General features: G+C 40.7%; 3 protein-coding genes across 6 annotated transcripts in view; 2 read left to right on the forward strand and 1 right to left on the reverse strand.

The window, feature by feature from the left end:
• The window catches only part of LOC135482535 (RYamide receptor-like), an 83,972-nt gene that overhangs the window by 48,619 nt on the left and 15,307 nt on the right, over positions 1-20,046 (reverse strand). The gene's annotated exons all lie outside the window — the stretch shown is intronic.
• On the forward strand, positions 4,601-6,539 carry LOC135482520 (uncharacterized). Of its 3 annotated transcripts, none has more exons than XM_064762622.1 (3): positions 4,601-4,650; positions 4,843-5,025; positions 5,247-6,539. In XM_064762622.1, the coding sequence occupies exons 2-3, from the start codon at positions 4,921-4,923 to the stop codon at positions 5,859-5,861; spliced, it is 720 nt and encodes a 239-aa protein (XP_064618692.1). In that variant the 5' UTR covers positions 4,601-4,650; positions 4,843-4,920; the 3' UTR covers positions 5,862-6,539. The 3 variants fall into 3 exon arrangements, with proteins under 3 accessions (XP_064618692.1, XP_064618682.1, XP_064618701.1); XM_064762631.1 differs by lacking the exon at positions 4,601-4,650 and adding an exon at positions 4,669-4,706; XM_064762612.1 differs by having other exon boundaries at positions 4,618-5,025.
• LOC135494994 (uncharacterized) lies at positions 8,043-16,534 on the forward strand. 2 transcript variants are annotated; one of them, XR_010448501.1, is made up of 7 exons: positions 8,043-8,199; positions 9,000-9,186; positions 9,409-11,376; positions 12,176-12,362; positions 12,585-14,533; positions 15,333-15,519; positions 15,742-16,534. XR_010448501.1 is itself a non-coding variant. In XM_064783384.1 (5 exons), the coding sequence occupies exons 4-5, from the start codon at positions 15,415-15,417 to the stop codon at positions 16,354-16,356; spliced, it is 720 nt and encodes a 239-aa protein (XP_064639454.1). In that variant the 5' UTR covers positions 11,285-11,376; positions 12,176-12,362; positions 12,585-14,533; positions 15,333-15,414; the 3' UTR covers positions 16,357-16,534. The 2 variants fall into 2 exon arrangements, 1 of the variants encoding a protein (XP_064639454.1); XM_064783384.1 differs by lacking the exons at positions 8,043-8,199; positions 9,000-9,186 and having other exon boundaries at positions 11,285-11,376.

Genomic DNA, 20,046 nt, shown 5'->3' on the forward strand with positions numbered 1-20,046 from the left:
CTTCATAATGGTTCCCCGCACCGCAACGCACAGAAAGCAAGAAAAATTGTCAGTCTCACATCGATAGCTCAAATAAGCAAGCAATTACAGCTTCCTTTGACAGGGTACCATGGTTCTTTTCCAGCGCGACAGGATGTTGCCATGCGGAAAGCATCCTTTTTATCAGCTCGACAATATCGGTGAACTGCGGAACAATTAGAGCGCCAATATAGAACTACAGGCTTGACGACCCCTTGAAGTAGCTGTCGTATGTGCATTGACATCTTTCAGACCAGCGGGAAAGCCACCATTCGGATTATTTCAATCATCGCAAATCTGCCCAAAACGAAACATGTTCAATATATCATTAAGATTTTCGAGGATAATCCAAGGTGTCCAGCATATCACTTTGAAACATATCACAGTCATCATAGGCACAAGAAGATCTGACCAAAATACCACGCAAAATTCGGAAATTCATGTTCAGCATACTGTAGTCTTACCACTCACACATGGGAATGACCACACAGTATATGTTCACCATGCCCACTAGCTAGGAACTGATATTGAATACATGCATTACCTTACGTCATCACCCTTTGAGGTGTGCGCCAGACTGAAACGGCAGTTCTCGCTCGGTCGAAGGTGTAATCCGGCCTAACTACCGGTATCAGCGCACGCGATTGGTGAATTACACATTGTTGAATGGACTGAGTTTAACGCGAGGGGTTTATTTACTCCACAAATCAGATACATTTACTTTTCTTTGCAGCAGGACGAAAGCAGCATTCGAAATGCTCGGAGGAAACAAGACATGATTGACAATGGTTTACTGATTGGCAGGCAATACGAATACATGTATCATAAAAATTCATGTTATGGTATTAGGCTACTTTATGCATCTACTTTGGCCAGGATAGGCAAATGTTTCCGAGATCCACTGCACGGCAACGATTGCAGTATTTATTTTTATATGCCCACGCCCCAACCTTCCTCAGTATCAGACACATTTTTCTCATAAAAATGTCTGCCGCCTTTCATTGAGACAACTACTGAACATCATCAACGAGAACCCATAACGCCAGCCTCAAGTCGATTCTTTTTGTCCCCACGATTCACTCCAGATCTATGATTTTTTGTCAATATTGGTCTTCAGAGAGATCAACATCGGTGAGGTTATGCCGAGTTCCAAGCAAACATAAAAAAGTAATCGTTATTGGAGATAGTGTAGATGTTGTAATAACCGGCCGCGTCGATTATTGTTGGCGTGTATTCCCAATGGAAGGTTAGATCTCGTGATGAGGATGCTAGAGTGACTGGAAGAGATGATGTTTGTAGTGATGCTACTGTCCCACGAGTGTCTTAATTACACCGCAGAGGGCTGCTGATGACACAGAACTTGGACGTTTGTAAATCTCAACGGGTATAGTGAAATACAACTACAAACTTATATCCGTATCAATTTTGGTATTGGATGGGCAGAGTCATTCGACGTAAAGCTAACCGAACAGGAAGAACTAGATGACAGAACATTTTTGTTCGTTTTCTAATTTAGCTCATCGCATGCGGATGAAAGCGTTGAAGATTGTCCGCTGGTGCTAGCTGCTTTGATAATACCTCGGCTCCCCACCAACCACGCCAGTCCGTGATTTGAAATGATAAATACCAACTTTGACCGAGTGTAGTTTGGCTGCGGCGGCAACACAACTCAAATACGCCCTAGGAAAATCATACCACTTTGAGGTAAACATTCACAGCAGGAAAATATGCATCGACGTCGATGCATCAAAGCCTCTTATGCACGCCTTGGACTGTTGCTAGAGTCGATGCGGCGAGCGTTACATCCAATTTCACGCGTTAGCACATTCTGCTGCAAATATCAATACCAATAAATGAAACCTATCAAATATGATTATATCTATTTAAGATATGTCAATTTACCCAACCCCAAGGCAATGGATTGTCGCAACATACGTGTTATTTTCCTAGGGATAGGACGCAATTTACGTGACATCTTCTGCAAGATGAAAATGTAGTTTTCTTACATAATGAGAATCGTGCTTAAATGCACTTATTACTGGTCATAGTACACGTAGATAGCTTAATCGTTTTGTATTTTCATGACGTATTTTTTTCAACTCGTATTTTCTTGAGACGATATTAAATCATGCCAAATACATATATTGTAAGAACATAGGAAGGCCCAATGAGCAACACGCAAGGCAACACGTGCGTGACCAAAATGTATTTGTGTGATTGGTTTGTGACCTATTACAAAGGAGATATCATTTATCTTATTTCAATTTGATTTTAGACTACGCTTTCTCCTCTGTTGTTTTCTTTATTCACCGCAGATCTAAATGATTTTCTAGAAGAACGTGCCGGTGTGTCGGGTGGTTTTAAGATTGGTCCAAACCGGATCTTTTGTATAATGAATGCAGACGACACAGTTTTGGTTTCGAGATCGGCCGTTGGTCTTCAAAAGCAATTGGACGCTCTTCATGAGTATTGCTTAATGTGGGGCCTATCTGTCAACTTGAGTAAAACGAGGACATTGGTTTTTAGGAAGAATGGTCGAGTTAGCGCCAACGATGCGTTCTGTTTCAATAATGGCCTAGTGGAAAATGTTGACGAATTCGATTATCTAGGAGTCCGTTTTAAATACAACTTGAACTTCAAACATGCACTGCTAGTTCTGTCTTTCTTTACTTTATCGTTCGATTTTCACCATTTTCTTGTCAACCTTCCTCTACCCCCAGCTGTCTTTATACCGTCTGTCATCTTGTAATTTCTTGTAATTTTTGTGTTGAAATTTCTCTGTAATCACTACAAACTATTACATGTAGTTTATTTGAATAAAGCTATTATTATTATCATTATCAGTTAAGAGTGGCAAATTCTCGAATGTAAATGTTGAAATTGCTGGCTATCATTTACATATTACATTTCATCTTTCATTTTTCAGTTACATACTTTTGATGAAATAGTAACTTTGGCTGAATTTGACGTCTGGGCTCCAGATTCGGCCTTCTTACATCCCTGGTGGTCTCAAGTGCCTTATCAACAGTTGCTTCTTTTCGTGACTGCACACGCATGTTTGCCTTGTCAGCGACACACCCGTGAGGACTGTAAAGAAAGCAATATTAAATAGTCCCGCAGGCTATAATTGTCAACATCTGCTGAAGAAAGGCACTGCCTTCGCGTAGTTCAAGTGATAAAAAACACAGAAATTACTGCAGACTAACGATCAGCAGGTTATCGGGGAGACAGTACTGTTACTTGGAATGCAACTAAGTACCGATGGAGCAGCGACAAAATATTCCTATTGCAGAATACCATTCACATAAGTCAACAAGTGATATGGCCGCTATGTCATACAAAAAAGGTTCCAAACTCGTTGTTTTAGGTTGTTTTGTTCTTCTTGGAGAACTCTCTGTCGTAGTGAGTAGTTTAAACACAGTGGTAAGACATTTGTTTTCGACGAAATGGATTGCAAAGCAATTCTTTCTGATATTATCTAAAGCATTTCAAAGCGCCAATGAAGTTTTTGCTTGATAGAAGACTCACTGCTGGCCAACTCGAAAGAGTTAACTGTAGCAAATATCATACGGACTCATAAAAATACCACCCTTCCGGTCAAATTATTGTCGTCATCGGCATCCTCAACATCAACTAATAATCGGTCGACTTCGCAGCAGGCGGATACAATCATACAAAGATATGTGACCACATTTCCCCTCCGAATATTTTTTGACATATGCACTACTCTTCCTGCTCTCGTCAGTTAAGGCCTATTTACATGATTGCAGTGGCATTGAACAAACATTTGAAACTTCAAACACAATCTCTTGCACCACTGACCGATTAACACACGACACACGGTTATTTGGGCAGAACTTCTTCATTGTCACCGGTACTAAGATGAAGACATGGTCTGTTCCCGGCCCGGCGTCCTTTATAACTCGGTAAACAAGTCTCCAGTCGCATTAATGAATCATATGACATGGATGACCACTTCCTGTTTCCTGTGAATCACATTGTCAATCTGTTATTAACCGCTGTGATCGAATGCCAGGTTGCAGATCACATATGAGCCCTTAATGAAGCGGTAGACATGGCCTCGCCATCACAGGAAGTGAACACAATTCCCTACCTTTTATTTCTAATATCAAAAACTATCCAAGTTACCACGCAGTCTGAACAGTAATCAAAAGCCAAACCTTTAACGGAGTCCGCCGCCTCATTACTCTGTTATCCCACTATATTATTGTGACTTCGGGACAGGGGAGGAGACTTTATGGTTTCGATGTGGCAGATATATGGAGACATGCAATTGATTTCCCCGCAAATCATATCAAGAATATCTATATATCAGACATGCAGTCGGCCACCTTTTGTTAAGGGTCAGAGGTTGCACTCCACCACTGACCCTTAAAAAAAGGACCTATCTAATTAAGACACCTCTCTATTAAGGGTAGCACCTGTCAGTCCCTAGGGTGTCTCTAATAGAGAGGTTCCACTTTATGATTAAATACTGTATACATGAATAAAATACTTATGAAAATGCAAATGAAAAGCAGTGCTGTTGATTGCAATATGAAATGTATTGTCCTATTCTAGTGCAGTGTGAGGCTGTATAATATTCGATCTGTATAGTGTTGGATACGTTTGGCGAGTCTTCTGCATTTTTCCACATTATTTGTTTCTGGATACAAATATGGACCCGAGTTCGATCCCAATTTGATTTTTCGGCAAATTTTAACAGCGGGATTCTACATGATAGGGGTTAAATTCTATTCTAGGTGTTCGTGGATTTCAGGTTTAGACTACGCATAATCAATTCTTTCTCTTTTTTTCTTTCAGTTTTGCAGAGTTTGCAACTGTAACTAAGCTATATATCCAACAGACAGCTTTCTTTATAGTGGAAGACCGAAGCCAGATATGAGTAATATAAACGCCTATTATTCTCAAGGAGCAGCGAATTATGACGACCTCGCCAAACATCGGGACTTCTTTGATCAGCCCTTTGGTGAGGATTTAAAGAGAGTGCGTATAAGTTTATCATTTGATCTGGTAGATACTGATTATAAAACGAGAACTAGTTAAGATACGTTTTATTTGAAGTCTGGAGAAAGATAGAGGTAGACATTTATCTTTTTATGTTCATTTCGTATTGTTGTGTGTGCCAAAACGCCATAAATCAGCAGTGGGCAACGAGGCAGGTCTAGCATTCGTAATGACGAAATAGTTTTGGATCGCTTTTTCAGATGACCAACCCTTCTCCCGGTCTCGATATAGTCGACATGGCTTGCGGGACCGGATACCTGTCTAAGGTGTTAGACAAACAAGGTATCAAAACTACTATTCTAGTGGAGCCATGTAAAGAATTGTTAACATTGAGCGAGTCTGCCTTTCCGTCGGCCAAGGCCTACTGCATGGATGCGCTTGAGTTCTCGAAGCAACCGATCAAGTATGACCGTATTGTGATCAACGGATCTTTCCACCTTTTCCCACTGGGCACGCTTGAGGAGACAGTCCTCAACTTCCGGTCGCAGTTGCGTAGTGGTGGGATGGTCATCATCATATCACAAATTATCAGTCCTATGTTTAAAGCTGCACGAGGAATCGTTCACGACACCAGCTACGCGGGTATCAAAGCTCTTAAAGCCGCTGGCTTTGAAGTCGCGTCCGAACCGATGGTAACCAGGTACCAGTTCGAAATACCACGAGAAGACTACGAAAAATTGCATAGATCACGTTTCCTCTCCGAAGAAAGCGAACTTACAGATGACGAGATTGAACATGGAATAAATGAGATGAATTTGTCCGACCCAGTTGTGTGCGAGTACAAGCATATATGGGTCATTGCTTCAAAACAGTAATTAGTGCTCAAGGGCTGAATAGGGAAGAATTCGACAAACACACTTTTAGAAATCGAGAATATTACTTTGACAACATTTCCTTCACCATTCGCATCAATCCTGACAGCGCCGCTAATTCTTTGCTCGGCACTAATCTACCGAGTGATAAAAACGTTTTGTTTTTGAGTAAGGTTAATAGAATATTTTCGTGATTGGCTCAAAACCCCCAAATAATTGATTTGCATCGTTTAGATACCATACCATACTTTTTATATTTATATCAATGGAAGACCAAAGGCTGAAACTTCTTTTACACACTATCTGGTTGTCAGTAGGGTGAAGCGAAAAGGCGAGAGGACAAAGCTAAGGCTAAATTAGGTCCATTATCAACAAAGCCCTTCCTAAATCTGTACTATTGGTGAAGGATACGCTGATACGGATATAAGCAGACCACATTAAAGGCCATCCCTGGCTCAAAGCAAGCCTTGGGCGATCCTTAGAGACTTGAGACGAAATCTTGGGAGACTGATCCTCCTGCTGAGGTAATTTAGTCGAGTGTGGTTTTGATGTCGCTTCAAAGTTACCCGATGGAGTCTTAAGTCATTTCTTCTTTGAGGTTTTCTAACTATTCATCAATTTACTTGTATGTAGCCAAACAAAGCGAATGTTAAAGATAATAAATGATAATAAATAGGAAAATGTGTCTAAGTGGTGTCTTTTCTTTCAAGCAAACCTCTTGCAACTATCTTGCATGTCAAGGCAAAGCTTCTTCTCTGTCTTTTTAAAAAAAGGAAGAAATTTAATAGACGCCACCAAGGTTAGGTTTCTTCACCGATGAGGATGTAAAAACTCGATTTCTTAGAGTGGTCTTAAAGCAGAGTTTCCTAGCTAGCCATTACAGAATAAAATGTATTGAATGGTGCGATATCGTTCTTTTATCGACATGCATGTTTCGTGAAAACATTTCACTCCACCACTGACCCTTAACATATGGTGGTCGACTGCCTAAATAACCAGCAATCATGATTGCTCGAGTGTGGCCCAGCGGTCAAGAAGTATCCTACCCCGGAGAAGCCTAATGACTCTGTTAATAATCGACCCACTGGACGTTGGTTATTAAGGGTAGTTGTAAAACAAGAAACACAGAAACGAAACAGAAACACAGAAACACAGAAACGAAACGCAGAAACCAGTCTTGTGGCGAATTCTGGTCTGCAGACTCCATCTTGTTGCCATGGTTGTGGCCGCGAACGCGGGTGTAACTAAAACTGGTATTCAGTCGGAATGGAAGGAGGAATGCTCATTTCCCCAATACCCCTTTAGCCTCATCAACGTGTGCGCAGATTGGCAGCATCCGGCCTTGATCGTGCCAATACACTACATGTATGTACTACACGGCGTAAATAGAAAATAGTCCTTCGAATAGCGAGTCCTGTTCTTTTGTACATTCCATGGCCTGTGCACGACACTAGGCTGAACTTCCCTACTGCAACCTCATTAACATAAACAGATATTTAAAGGGACTATTTAAAGGCAGCAGCTGGGCAGGCAAGATTGAGTTACTCCAAGTCAATGTCTAGCGCCCGCCCGCCCCCCCCCCCCCCCACTTTACTCTATTCTAGTCGCCAAAATTGGTCTCTCACGTCTCACATAACGTCGAAATGATTCACCCATGTACTGGTACCGTACCTTGCATTTAGTGCTGCATCAGACGGGATTTGTAGGATGATCCTGGTACTTCATGTAAATTGAACACTACAAGGCAAGATGTTGCACTGCACCTTCATTTAAAATAACATGCTGTAGGAATCGAATCGAACCTACCAAAGTACTACACCACCACCTCAAAAGACTTCACCCATATCGTGCCGCCCCCTCCCCCCCCAAGTTGCTCCATGTATCCCCTCAACAACTCTATTGCATTCCGGCTAGCCGCAACCCACCAACCTCAGATTTTACTTTTAAACGACAATAACAACGGATTGGGCAAGGAAAGTATCGGCGTGCCGCTTGATTCCAACTTTTATGAAAACCCGTTTGATTTTCGTTTCTGCGTTTCGTTTCTGCGTTTCTGTGTTTCTGTTTCGTTTCTGTGTTTCTTGTTTTACAACTACCCGGTTATTAACGACTGTCAACCAACCAACCAACATGTATGTTAATACCATGTAGGCCTACACAGTATAGGTATGTTTATACACTGTACACTGTATACATGAATAAAGTAAATGTAGGCCTACCTAAAAAAGCCACTTCACAATTATTATAGGTCAATCGATATCGATATGAAATGCATTGTCCTCTGCCTGGGTTTCTAGTGTAGTGTGTGCCTGGATAGTGTTGGATCTGTGTGATACGTTTGGTGAGTCTTCTGTATTTTTTCCTCATTATTTGTTTGTAGCACGGTGTGTGATGTCACTACGGCATCATCAACACCTATGATTGGCTTAAATACTTGACATATTTCGCCGCGTGCTCTGGGGGCTTGCATTTTATAAATTTTCCATTTGATCGCCATGATGACAGTGACGTGTGTTATGATTGTCTTTATCCTATGATATAGGCTACACACAAAAAAGGTTAACATTCAGAGAATTTCCTTGCAGGAAAAATGCCACCAAAATAGCCCCTGTTGTAGATTAAACACTGTTCTTTCATACATCGTCTGGGTGCTATCACACCCTTTCAGGACAAAATCAAAATGCATTTGATAATATTTCCATTGACCACCCCATTTGTTTTCCACCTTCTAACTGCTATGGTGGTTATCGCACCAATGGGCCGGGAGTTCGATCCCGGTGGCCGCATAGCTTATTGGTGGTTCACACTGCTCTAGTGGCTATAACGCCAATATGGACCCGAGCACGATCCCGATTTGACTTTTCTGCAAATTTAACGGCGGGATTCTCCATGTAGGGGTTGAAATTCTTGATTAGTGATGCCTTATATATATAGTGGTGAAGATGATGATACTGATAATGATTATGATGATGCTGATGATGGTGTTCTATCGATCGTTACCGGTGCAGTACAGTTTTGTCCCCCAGCACAACAGTAACTAACAGCAAATTGTCAAGTTATTTCAATTTTAAGTGTTTGTGGATTTCAGGTTTAGACTATGCAAAATCAATTCTTTCTCTTTTCTTTCTTAATCTATTTCAGTTTTGCAGAGTTTGCAACTGCAACTAAGCTATATATCCTACAGGCAGCTTCCTTTATAGTCAGTGGAAAACCGAAGCCAGATATGAGTGATATAACCGCCTATTATTCTAAAGGAGCAGCGAACTATGACGGTCTCTACAAACATCGGCACTTCTTTGATCAGCCCTTTGGTGAGGATTTAAAGAGAGTGCGTATAAGTTTATCATTTGATCTGGTAGATACTGATTATAAAACGAGAACTAGTTAAGATACGTTTTATTTGAGGTCTGGAGAAAGATAGAGGTATACATTTATCTTTTCATGTTCATTTCGTATTGTTGTGTGTGCCAAAACGCCATAAATCAGCAGTGGGCAACGACGCAGGTCTAGCATTCCTAACAACGAAATAGTTTTTGTATCGCTTTTTCAGATGACCAACCCTTCTCCCGGTCTCGATATAGTCGACATGGCCTGCGGGACCGGATACCTGTCTAAGGTGTTAGACAAACAAGGTATCAAAACTACTATTCTAGTGGAGCCATGTAAAGAATTGTTAACATTGAGTGAGTCTGCCTTTCCGTCGGCCAAGGCCTACTGCATGGATGCGCTTGAGTTCTCGAAGCAACCGATCAAGTATGACCGTATTGTGATCAACGGAGCTTTCCACCTTTTCCCACTGGGCACGCTTGAGGAGACAGTCCTCAACTTCCGGTCGCAGTTGCGTAGTGGTGGGATGGTCATCATCATATCACAAATTATCAGTCCTATGTTTAAAGCTGCACGAGGAATCGTTCACGACACCAGCTACGCGGGTATCAAAGCTCTTAAAGCTGCTGGCTTTGAAGTCGCGTCCGAACCGATGGTAACCAGGTACCAGTTCGAAATACCACGAGAAGACTACGAAAAATTGCATAGATCACGTTTCCTCTCCGAAGAACGCGAACTTACAGATGACGAGATTGAACGTGGAATAAATGAGATGAATTTGTCCGACCCAGTTGTGTGCGAGTACAAGCACATATGGGTCATTGCTTCAAAACAGTAGGCCTAATTAGTACTCAAGGGCTGAATAGGGAAGAATTCGACAAACACACTTTTAGAAATCGAGAATATTACTTTGACAACATTTCCTTCACCATTCGCATCAATCCTGACAGCGCCGCTAATTCTTTGCTCGGCACTAATCTACCGAGTGATAAAAACGTTTTGTTTTTGAGTAAGGTTAATAGAATATTTTCGTGATTGGCTCAAAACCCCCAAATAATTGATTTGCATCGTTTAGATACCATACCATACTTTTTACATTTATATCAATGGAAGACCAAAGGCTGAAACTTCTTTTACACACTATCTGGTTGTCAGTAGGGTGAAGCGAAAAGGCGAGAGGACAAAGCTAAGGCTAAATTAGGTCCATTATCAACAAATCCCTTCCTAAATCTGTACTATTGGTGAAGGATACGCTGATACGGATATAAGCAGACCACATTAAAGGCCATCCCTGGCTCAAAGCAAGCCTTGGGCGATCCTTAGAGACTTGAGACGAAATCTTGGGAGACTGATCCTCCTGCTGAGGTCATTTAATCGAGTGTGGTTTTGATATCGCTTCAAAGTTACCCGATGGAGTCTTAAGTCATTTCTTCTTTGAGGTTTTCTAACTATTCATCAATTTACTTGTATGTAGCCAAACAAAGCGAATGTTACCAAACAAAGCGAATGTTAAAGATAATAAATGATAATAAATAGGAAAATGTGTCTGAGTGATGTCTTTTCTTTCAAGCAAACCTCTTGCAACTATCTTGCATGTCAAGGCAAAGCTTCTTCTCTGTCTTTTTAAAAAAAGGAAGAAATTCAAAAGACGCCAGCACGGTTAGGTTTCTTCACCGATGAGGATGTAAAAACTCGATTTCTTAGAGTGGTCTTAAAGCAGAGTTTCCTAGTTGGCCATTACAGAATAAAATGTATTGAATGGTGCGATATCGTTCTTTTAACGACATGCATGTATAGTGAAAACATTTCACTCCACCACTGACCCTTAACAAATGGTGGTCGACTGCCTAAATAACCAGCAATCATGATTGCTCGAGTGTGGCCCAGCGGTCAAGAAGTATCCTACCCCGGAGAAGCCTAATTACTCTGTTAATAATCGACCCACTGGACGTTGGTTGTTAACGACTGTCAACCAACCAACCAACATGTATGTTAATACCATGTAGGCCTACACAGTATAGGTATGTTTATACACTGTACACTGTCTACATGAATAAAGTAAATGTACCTAAAAAAAGCCACTTCATAATTATCATAGGGTAATCGATATCGATATGAAATGTATTGTCCTCTGCCTGGGTTTCTAGTGTAGTGTGTGCCTGGATAGTGTTGGATCTGTGTGATACGTTTGGTGAGTCTTCTGTATTTTTCCTCATTATTTGTTTGTAGCACGGTGTGTGATGTCACTACGGCATCATCAACCCCTATGATTGGCTTAAATACTTGACATATTTCGCCGCGTGCTCTGGGGGCTTGCATTTTATAAATTTTCCATTTGATCGCCATGATGACAATGGCGTGTGTTATGATTGTCTTTATCCTATAATATAGGCTACACACAAAAAAGGTTAACATTCAGAGAATTTCCTTGCAGGAAAAATGCCACCAAAATAGCCCCTGTTGTAGATTAAACACTGTTCTTTCATACATCGTCTGGGTGCTATCACACCCTTTCAGGACAAAATCAAAATGCATTTGATAATATTTCCATTGACCACCCCATTTGTTTTCCACCTTCTAACTGCTATGGTGGTTATCGCACCAATGGGCCGGGAGTTCGATCCCGGTGGCCGCATAGCTTATTGGTGGTTCACACTGCTCTAGTGGCTATAACGCCAATATGGACCCGAGCACGATCCCGATTTGACTTTTCTGCAAATTTAACGGCGGGATTCTCCATGTAGGGGTTGAAATTCTTGATTAGTGATGCCTTATATATATAGTGGTGAAGATGATGATACTGATAATGATTATGATGATGCTGATGATGGTGTTCTATCGATCGTTACCGGTGCAGTACAGTTTTGTCCCCCAGCACAACAGTAACTAACAGCAAATTGTCAAGTTATTTCAATTTTAAGTGTTTGTGGATTTCAGGTTTAGACTATGCAAAATCAATTCTTTCTCTTTTCTTTCTTAATCTATTTCAGTTTTGCAGAGTTTGCAACTGCAACTAAGCTATATATCCTACAGGCAGCTTCCTTTATAGTCAGTGGAAAACCGAAGCCAGATATGAGTGATATAACCGCCTATTATTCTAAAGGAGCAGCGAACTATGACGGTCTCTACAAACATCGGCACTTCTTTGATCAGCCCTTTGGTGAGGATTTAAAGAGAGTGCGTATAAGTTTATCATTTGATCTGGTAGATACTGATTATAAAACGAGAACTAGTTAAGATACGTTTTATTTGAGGTCTGGAGAAAGATAGAGGTATACATTTATCTTTTCATGTTCATTTCGTATTGTTGTGTGTGCCAAAACGCCATAAATCAGCAGTGGGCAACGACGCAGGTCTAGCATTCCTAACAACGAAATAGTTTTTGTATCGCTTTTTCAGATGACCAACCCTTCTCCCGGTCTCGATATAGTCGACATGGCCTGCGGGACCGGATACCTGTCTAAGGTGTTAGACAAACAAGGTATCAAAACTACTATTCTAGTGGAGCCATGTAAAGAATTGTTAACATTGAGTGAGTCTGCCTTTCCGTCGGCCAAGGCCTACTGCATGGATGCGCTTGAGTTCTCGAAGCAACCGATCAAGTATGACCGTATTGTGATCAACGGAGCTTTCCACCTTTTCCCACTGGGCACGCTTGAGGAGACAGTCCTCAACTTCCGGTCGCAGTTGCGTAGTGGTGGGATGGTCATCATCATATCACAAATTATCAGTCCTATGTTTAAAGCTGCACGAGGAATCGTTCACGACACCAGCTACGCGGGTATCAAAGCTCTTAAAGCTGCTGGCTTTGAAGTCGCGTCCGAACCGATGGTAACCAGGTACCAGTTCGAAATACCACGAGAAGACTACGAAAAATTGCATAGATCACGTTTCCTCTCCGAAGAACGCGAACTTACAGATGACGAGATTGAACGTGGAATAAATGAGATGAATTTGTCCGACCCAGTTGTGTGCGAGTACAAGCACATATGGGTCATTGCTTCAAAACAGTAGGCCTAATTAGTACTCAAGGGCTGAATAGGGAAGAATTCGACAAACACACTTTTAGAAATCGAGAATATTACTTTGACAACATTTCCTTCACCATTCGCATCAATCCTGACAGCGCCGCTAATTCTTTGCTCGGCACTAATCTACCGAGTGATAAAAACGTTTTGTTTTTGAGTAAGGTTAATAGAATATTTTCGTGATTGGCTCAAAACCCCCAAATAATTGATTTGCATCGTTTAGATACCATACCATACTTTTTACATTTATATCAATGGAAGACCAAAGGCTGAAACTTCTTTTACACACTATCTGGTTGTCAGTAGGGTGAAGCGAAAAGGCGAGAGGACAAAGCTAAGGCTAAATTAGGTCCATTATCAACAAATCCCTTCCTAAATCTGTACTATTGGTGAAGGATACGCTGATACGGATATAAGCAGACCACATTAAAGGCCATCCCTGGCTCAAAGCAAGCCTTGGGCGATCCTTAGAGACTTGAGACGAAATCTTGGGAGACTGATCCTCCTGCTGAGGTCATTTAATCGAGTGTGGTTTTGATATCGCTTCAAAGTTACCCGATGGAGTCTTAAGTCATTTCTTCTTTGAGGTTTTCTAACTATTCATCAATTTACTTGTATGTAGCCAAACAAAGCGAATGTTAAAGATAATAAATGATAATAAATAGGAAAATGTGTCTGAGTGATGTCTTTTCTTTCAAGCAAACCTCTTGCAACTATCTTGCATGTCAAGGCAAAGCTTCTTCTCTGTCTTTTTAAAAAAAGGAAGAAATTCAAAAGACGCCAGCACGGTTAGGTTTCTTCACCGATGAGGATGTAAAAACTCGATTTCTTAGAGTGGTCTTAAAGCAGAGTTTCCTAGTTGGCCATTACAGAATAAAATGTATTGAATGGTGCGATATCGTTCTTTTAACGACATGCATGTATAGTGAAAACATTTCACTCCACCACTGACCCTTAACAAATGGTGGTCGACTGCCTAAATAACCAGCAATCATGATTGCTCGAGTGTGGCCCAGCGGTCAAGAAGTATCCTACCCCGGAGAAGCCTAATTACTCTGTTAATAATCGACCCACTGGACGTTGGTTGTTAACGACTGTCAACCAACCAACCAACATGTATGTTAATACCATGTAGGCCTACACAGTATAGGTATGTTTATACACTGTACACTGTCTACATGAATAAAGTAAATGTACCTAAAAAAAGCCACTTCATAATTATCATAGGGTAATCGATATCGATATGAAATGTATTGTCCTCTGCCTGGGTTTCTAGTGTAGTGTGTGCCTGGATAGTGTTGGATCTGTGTGATACGTTTGGTGAGTCTTCTGTATTTTTCCTCATTATTTGTTTGTAGCACGGTGTGTGATGTCACTACGGCATCATCAACCCCTATGATTGGCTTAAATACTTGACATATTTCGCCGCGTGCTCTGGGGGCTTGCATTTTATAAATTTTCCATTTGATCGCCATGATGACAATGGCGTGTGTTATGATTGTCTTTATCCTATAATATAGGCTACACACAAAAAAGGTTAACATTCAGAGAATTTCCTTGCAGGAAAAATGCCACCAAAATAGCCCCTGTTGTAGATTAAACACTGTTCTTTCATACATCGTCTGGGTGCTATCACACCCTTTCAGGACAAAATCAAAACGCATTTGATAATATTTCCATTGACAACCCCATTTGTTTTCCACCTTCTAACTGCTATGGTGGCTATCGCACCAATGGGCCGGGAGTTCGATCCCGGTGGCCGCATAGCTTATTGGTGGTTCACACTGCTCTAGTGGCTATAACGCCAATATGGACCCGAGCACGATCCCGATTTGACTTTTCTGCAAATTTTAACGGCGGGATTCTCCATGTAGGGGTTTAAATTCCTGATTAGTGATGCCTTATATATATAGTGGTGAAGATGATGATACTGATAATGATGATGATGATGCTGATGATGGTGTTCTATCGATCGTTACCGGTGCAGTACAGTTTTGTCCCCCAGCACAACAGTAACTAACAGCAAATTGTCAAGTTATTTCAATTTTAAGTGTTTGTGGATTTCAGGTTTAGACTATGCAAAATCAATTCTTTCTGTTTCTTTCTTAATCTATTTCAGTTTTGCAGAGTTTGCAACTGCAACTAAGCTATATATCCTACAGACAGCTTCCTTTATAGTCAGTGGAAAACCGAAGCCAGATATGAGTAATATAATCGCCTATTATTCTAAAAAAGCAGCGAACTATGACGGTCTCTACAAACATCGGCACTTCTTTGATCAGCCCTTTGGCGAGGAGTTAAAGAGAGTGGGTATAAGTTTATCATTTGATCTGGTAGATACTGATTATAAAACGAGGACTAGTTAAGATACGTTTTATTTGAGGTCTGGAGAAAGATAGAGGTAGACATTTATCTTTTCATGTTCATTTCGTATTGTTGTGTTTGCCAAAACGCCATAAATCAGCAGTGGGCAACGACGCAGGTCTAGCATTCGTAATAACGAAATCGTTTTTGGATCGCTTTTTCAGATGACCAACCCTTCTCCCGGTCTCGATATAGTCGACATGGCTTGCGGGACCGGATACCTGTCTAAGGTGTTAGACAAACAAGGTATCAAAACTACTATTCTAGTGGAGCCATGTAAAGAATTGTTAACATTGAGCGAGTCTGCCTTTCCGTCGGCCAAGGCCTACTGCATGGATGCGCTTGAGTTCTCGAAGCAACCGATCAAGTATGACCGTATTGTGATCAACGGATCTTTCCACCTTTTCCCACTGGGCACGCTTGAGGAGACAGTCCTCAACTTCCGGTCGCAGTTGCGTAGTGGTGGGATGGTCATCATCATATCACAAATTATCAGTCCTATGTTTAAAGCTGCACGAGGAAGCGTTCACGACACCAGCTACGTGGGTATCAAAGCTCTTAAAGCTGCTGGATTTGAAGTCGCGTCCGAACCGATGGTAACCAGGTACCAGTTCGAAATACCACGAGAAGAATTCGAAAAATTGTATAGATCACGTTTCCTCGCCGCTGAACGCGACCTTACAGATGACGAGATTGAACGTGGAATAAATGAGATGAATTTGTCCGACCCAGTCATGGGCGAGTACAAGCATGTGTGGGTCATTGCTTCAAAACAGTAATCAGTGCTCAAGGACTGAATAGGGAAGAATGCGAGTGTGCTTTTAATATCGCTTTAAAGTTACTCGATGGAGTCTTCAGTCATTTCTTCTTTGAGGTTTTCTAACTATTCACCAATTTACTTGTATGCAGCCAAACAAAGCGAATGTTAGAGATAATAAATGATAATAAATAGGAAAATGTGCCTAAGTGGTGTCTTTTCTTTCAAGCAAACCTCTTGCAACTGATCATTTCGATCCGATTGTACCGACAGTATTGCTCTGTTCGAGGTCATCGCACCAAATGTGTCTGGAAAATCTCCTGGAGTGAAGCCGTTCTGAGACGCGGATTTCCTTGAATATTTTGCGCCCTGATTCGCAACAATGTGGTCGGGTCAACAGGCTACGGAAGCTGAATCGGAACCAAGTCCAATTGTCTGCAGTCACTGGTCAAGATCATCCCCGGAAGAAAAAAACTAATTATTTGAAAAGGCTCAGGAATTTGCTTCCAGTGGTTCAAAAGTGACATCGTTGCCGGCGGCAAATGTTAAGGTCATTGACAAGAAAGCGTGACGCGTAGTAACCGAACCACTGTGTTCTGATCAGTTAAAAGCTCAAAGAGATATCGATACTGTTACTACAAGGTTTGCAGCCGAATCACGCTGATAAAAAATTCAATTTTTCGCATTACATTGGTAGTGGTTACAACTGTAAGTCAATACCACATTGCTGTTTCAGTCTAATGTTTAGTGAATTAAAAAAACGTATAACGGAAAAAGGTAAGTGTTACCGCATTCCGTTAGCTGAAGCTGAAAATTCATCATGTCACTTACAGGCGACTAGAACCTGTACTTTGATGTTGTTTATCTATCTTATCAGTTGAAATCTAACCCATAGTGCCTAAGGCTAGGATGTGGCTGGTGACACACTTCAAATCACTATCTTGCATTAAGCTTTAGTAGGCACTTTTAGTTTGATTGTACCTCATTTTGGTTTATTGAAAACATTGAGGTACGTCCTCGAAATAGTTTCAAAGACACACGATTGATCTTTTATTACTACAGGTTACTTTAAACATAACAAACGATTTGTGAGTGACATAGTAAAGATTTTACGAAAAATCTACTAGTATCCGAAAGTATGTGATACTTGGACCATTGGTGAAGTGGTTTGATACATATTTTTTCTTTCTCTTAGCAACTACAGTTTTATACCTACCACCAGAGTTGACCATGTCAACCTCATATGAATGATTATTACAATGTTGACTGCAAACAGAAAATCTTTGGCGAATTAAAGTATTCAGTATCATATTGTTAAGCGGGAATTCTATTTTCATGAATTTCGTGATTAAACGATTTCAAAACTCAGGTAAAGAAAGGGTGAATACATCATTGAAGTACAAAGTGATACGCTGCAAGCATTTATATTGCCAGAAATACGATCCACAGCACGTCATTATTGTGTTTAGAATCATACAAAAGGAAGCATTTAACCATTGTAATCTCCCAATTCAGAGCAAACAAAATTACCAAAGAATATTGTACTAGTAGTTTTGTCAGCATCCAGGTATCCTTCAATATTCCATTAGCGATGAAGCGAGCAAAGAACTTTAATTCTTTTAAACATTGCTAGGAATCATAGGTGTTCATGAGTATTTATTAACAATGCCTCATATTTTCTACACGAAAACCTTGTATGAGAAGCCACGGGGAGAAGCAATATCGAAAAAAACCCCAAAAACCAAAAAACACATATATGACATTTTCCGTGGTTCTTGCTTGTCACTATATTGAATATATTGTTGAAGCATACTGAACGATTCTAATATTGTTGAACATGGCAGTCCATTTTATTCATCTACTACATGTATTGAGGTCAGCAAGCAGGTGCTTGGGTTGTTAAAGTTAGTTTAACTTGAGTTAGGCTGAAATTTTGTAAAGTTGTACCTTTAAGAGAAATGGAAAACTTATATTCGACAATATCACTTTTTAGGCGAACGCGAAATACGGGCGTTTAATGCAATGGTATCCCAAAAAACAGAAACTGATATCCCTTAACGACACATATGCACGATGTTAAAAAAGACTTCTCACAGACATGACTCGGAGAAACTTGAAATGCTCATTGTCCTCTTACGCCATGCAAATGGTAATTGAATTTCTAAAGGCATACTTAAAGAATCTTATAAACATAAACAAGGCCAAGGGGGTGATTTGAACACGTAACCTATCAGAAATGAAGGACACCTTGACGCAAGGGCCCAAAGCGCCGCGTGGCGGCAAAAAAGCGAAGCTGACAAAACATTTATAACGGGTCACCGTCACTTATAATTGGACTTATAGCGCATTTACGGGGTTGCAACTATTTTGCTTTATAGTGTCACCAGGAAAGAAAAGCATGCGACCTAACGCCGATCTATTTGTATAAAGTGATAATTGGAAGGTATATAGTAGGAAATATCAATAAAATAATCATTCCATGTCGTCTTTTGAGGGCATTTTTGATCGTAAAAAATATATGTGTACGTCACCGGAGTCTCTGCAATGATAATTTTATCACAGCAGTCTCGCGCAAGTAGAAGTTCTTTACCTATTAGTTCTTCACTTATTAGTCTCAATGTCTGGCGCAAAGCCAGACGTTTTCCATTACGATTTCACTACGATGTTTGACAAGAAGGAGCAGTGCGCGAGATATGCTAATGAGCAGACTTCCCTCGCTTGAGTTTCGGAAGAATGTTCCATATCGCGCTAAGCTGACCACTGCTCACCATGACAGGCGTACATTGGACTGGTACAGGTTGGAACTGAACATTGAATATGCTTGTGGTGACGCTTTCTGATGAGAAGTTGGTCGTGACTGATGCAGTATCCTTGGACTTGTCCACAGCATCGTTCAATCATTGCTCTCTGAGCACATGCGGTTACAGACAGGTCGTCATCATTGTATTTATGCATGCGCGAGTAACCGCATGTAAACAAATTAAGTCACGTGCATTTGATTGAAGATATTTATAGCTCTCCACGTGCTTTTATTTACAGAATGGGTATTCCATGAATTAACTGGATTTCTCCTGGCTTGTCATCATGCAATCTACAGTTATTTAGTTGAGCCACACTTTTTAAAATAATTTGGATTTTCCTTCCCCTATTAATTAGTAGAAAATAAAAATAAAAACAACTCCCCCATTATGGGCATTTATGCCTGAATTATTTTATTTCAACCTTAGAGTAAAAGGACTTTATTACTCCAAATGCTTCATTCGTAAAACACGTGGATTTGTTTACATCCGGTTACTCGCGCATGCGTAAATACAATGATGACGACCTGTCTGTAACCGCAGGTTCTCTGAGCTGCCTTGATTCTGTACTTACCCAAATACTGAGACCAAATGCCTGTTGACTGTGCTTTAAGAGAGACTGGCGCCATGCCTAGTCTCTCTTAAAGCACAGTCAACAGACACCAACCCCCTCAGACTCAGAAACCACAAACGCCCAACCCTTCCTGCTACCTTAATACTTCTGGATATTTCTTTGACACGTATGTTCATCAGTGCGCTGATGGATTATCCTGTGACCTTCCAGCAACTACAAAATCAAAGCCACAAAGTCTCTGTCTTTAGCTAAATAGCAAAGTGCAGACTCTTGTTTATCCTTTGAAAATTCGATTCTAAACTTAAACTGAAAAGCACTTTTTAATATGATCATTAAAATG

Source organism: Lineus longissimus, chromosome 1, assembly GCF_910592395.1.
Source record: "Lineus longissimus chromosome 1, tnLinLong1.2, whole genome shotgun sequence".
Classification (NCBI taxonomy): Eukaryota; Metazoa; Nemertea; class Pilidiophora; order Heteronemertea; family Lineidae; genus Lineus; species Lineus longissimus.

Bases quoted from the DNA above. Each gene is read 5' to 3' on its own strand.
- LOC135482520 (XM_064762622.1), top strand. From the start codon at position 4,921: ATGAGTAATATAAACGCCTATTATTCTCAAGGAGCAGCGAATTATGAC. The intron at 5,026-5,246 runs GTGCGTATAAGT...TCGCTTTTTCAG, and splicing joins TTGGTGAGGATTTAAAGAGA to ATGACCAACCCTTCTCCCGG.
- LOC135494994 (XM_064783384.1), top strand. From the start codon at position 15,415: ATGAGTAATATAATCGCCTATTATTCTAAAAAAGCAGCGAACTATGAC. The intron at 15,520-15,741 runs GTGGGTATAAGT...TCGCTTTTTCAG, and splicing joins TTGGCGAGGAGTTAAAGAGA to ATGACCAACCCTTCTCCCGG.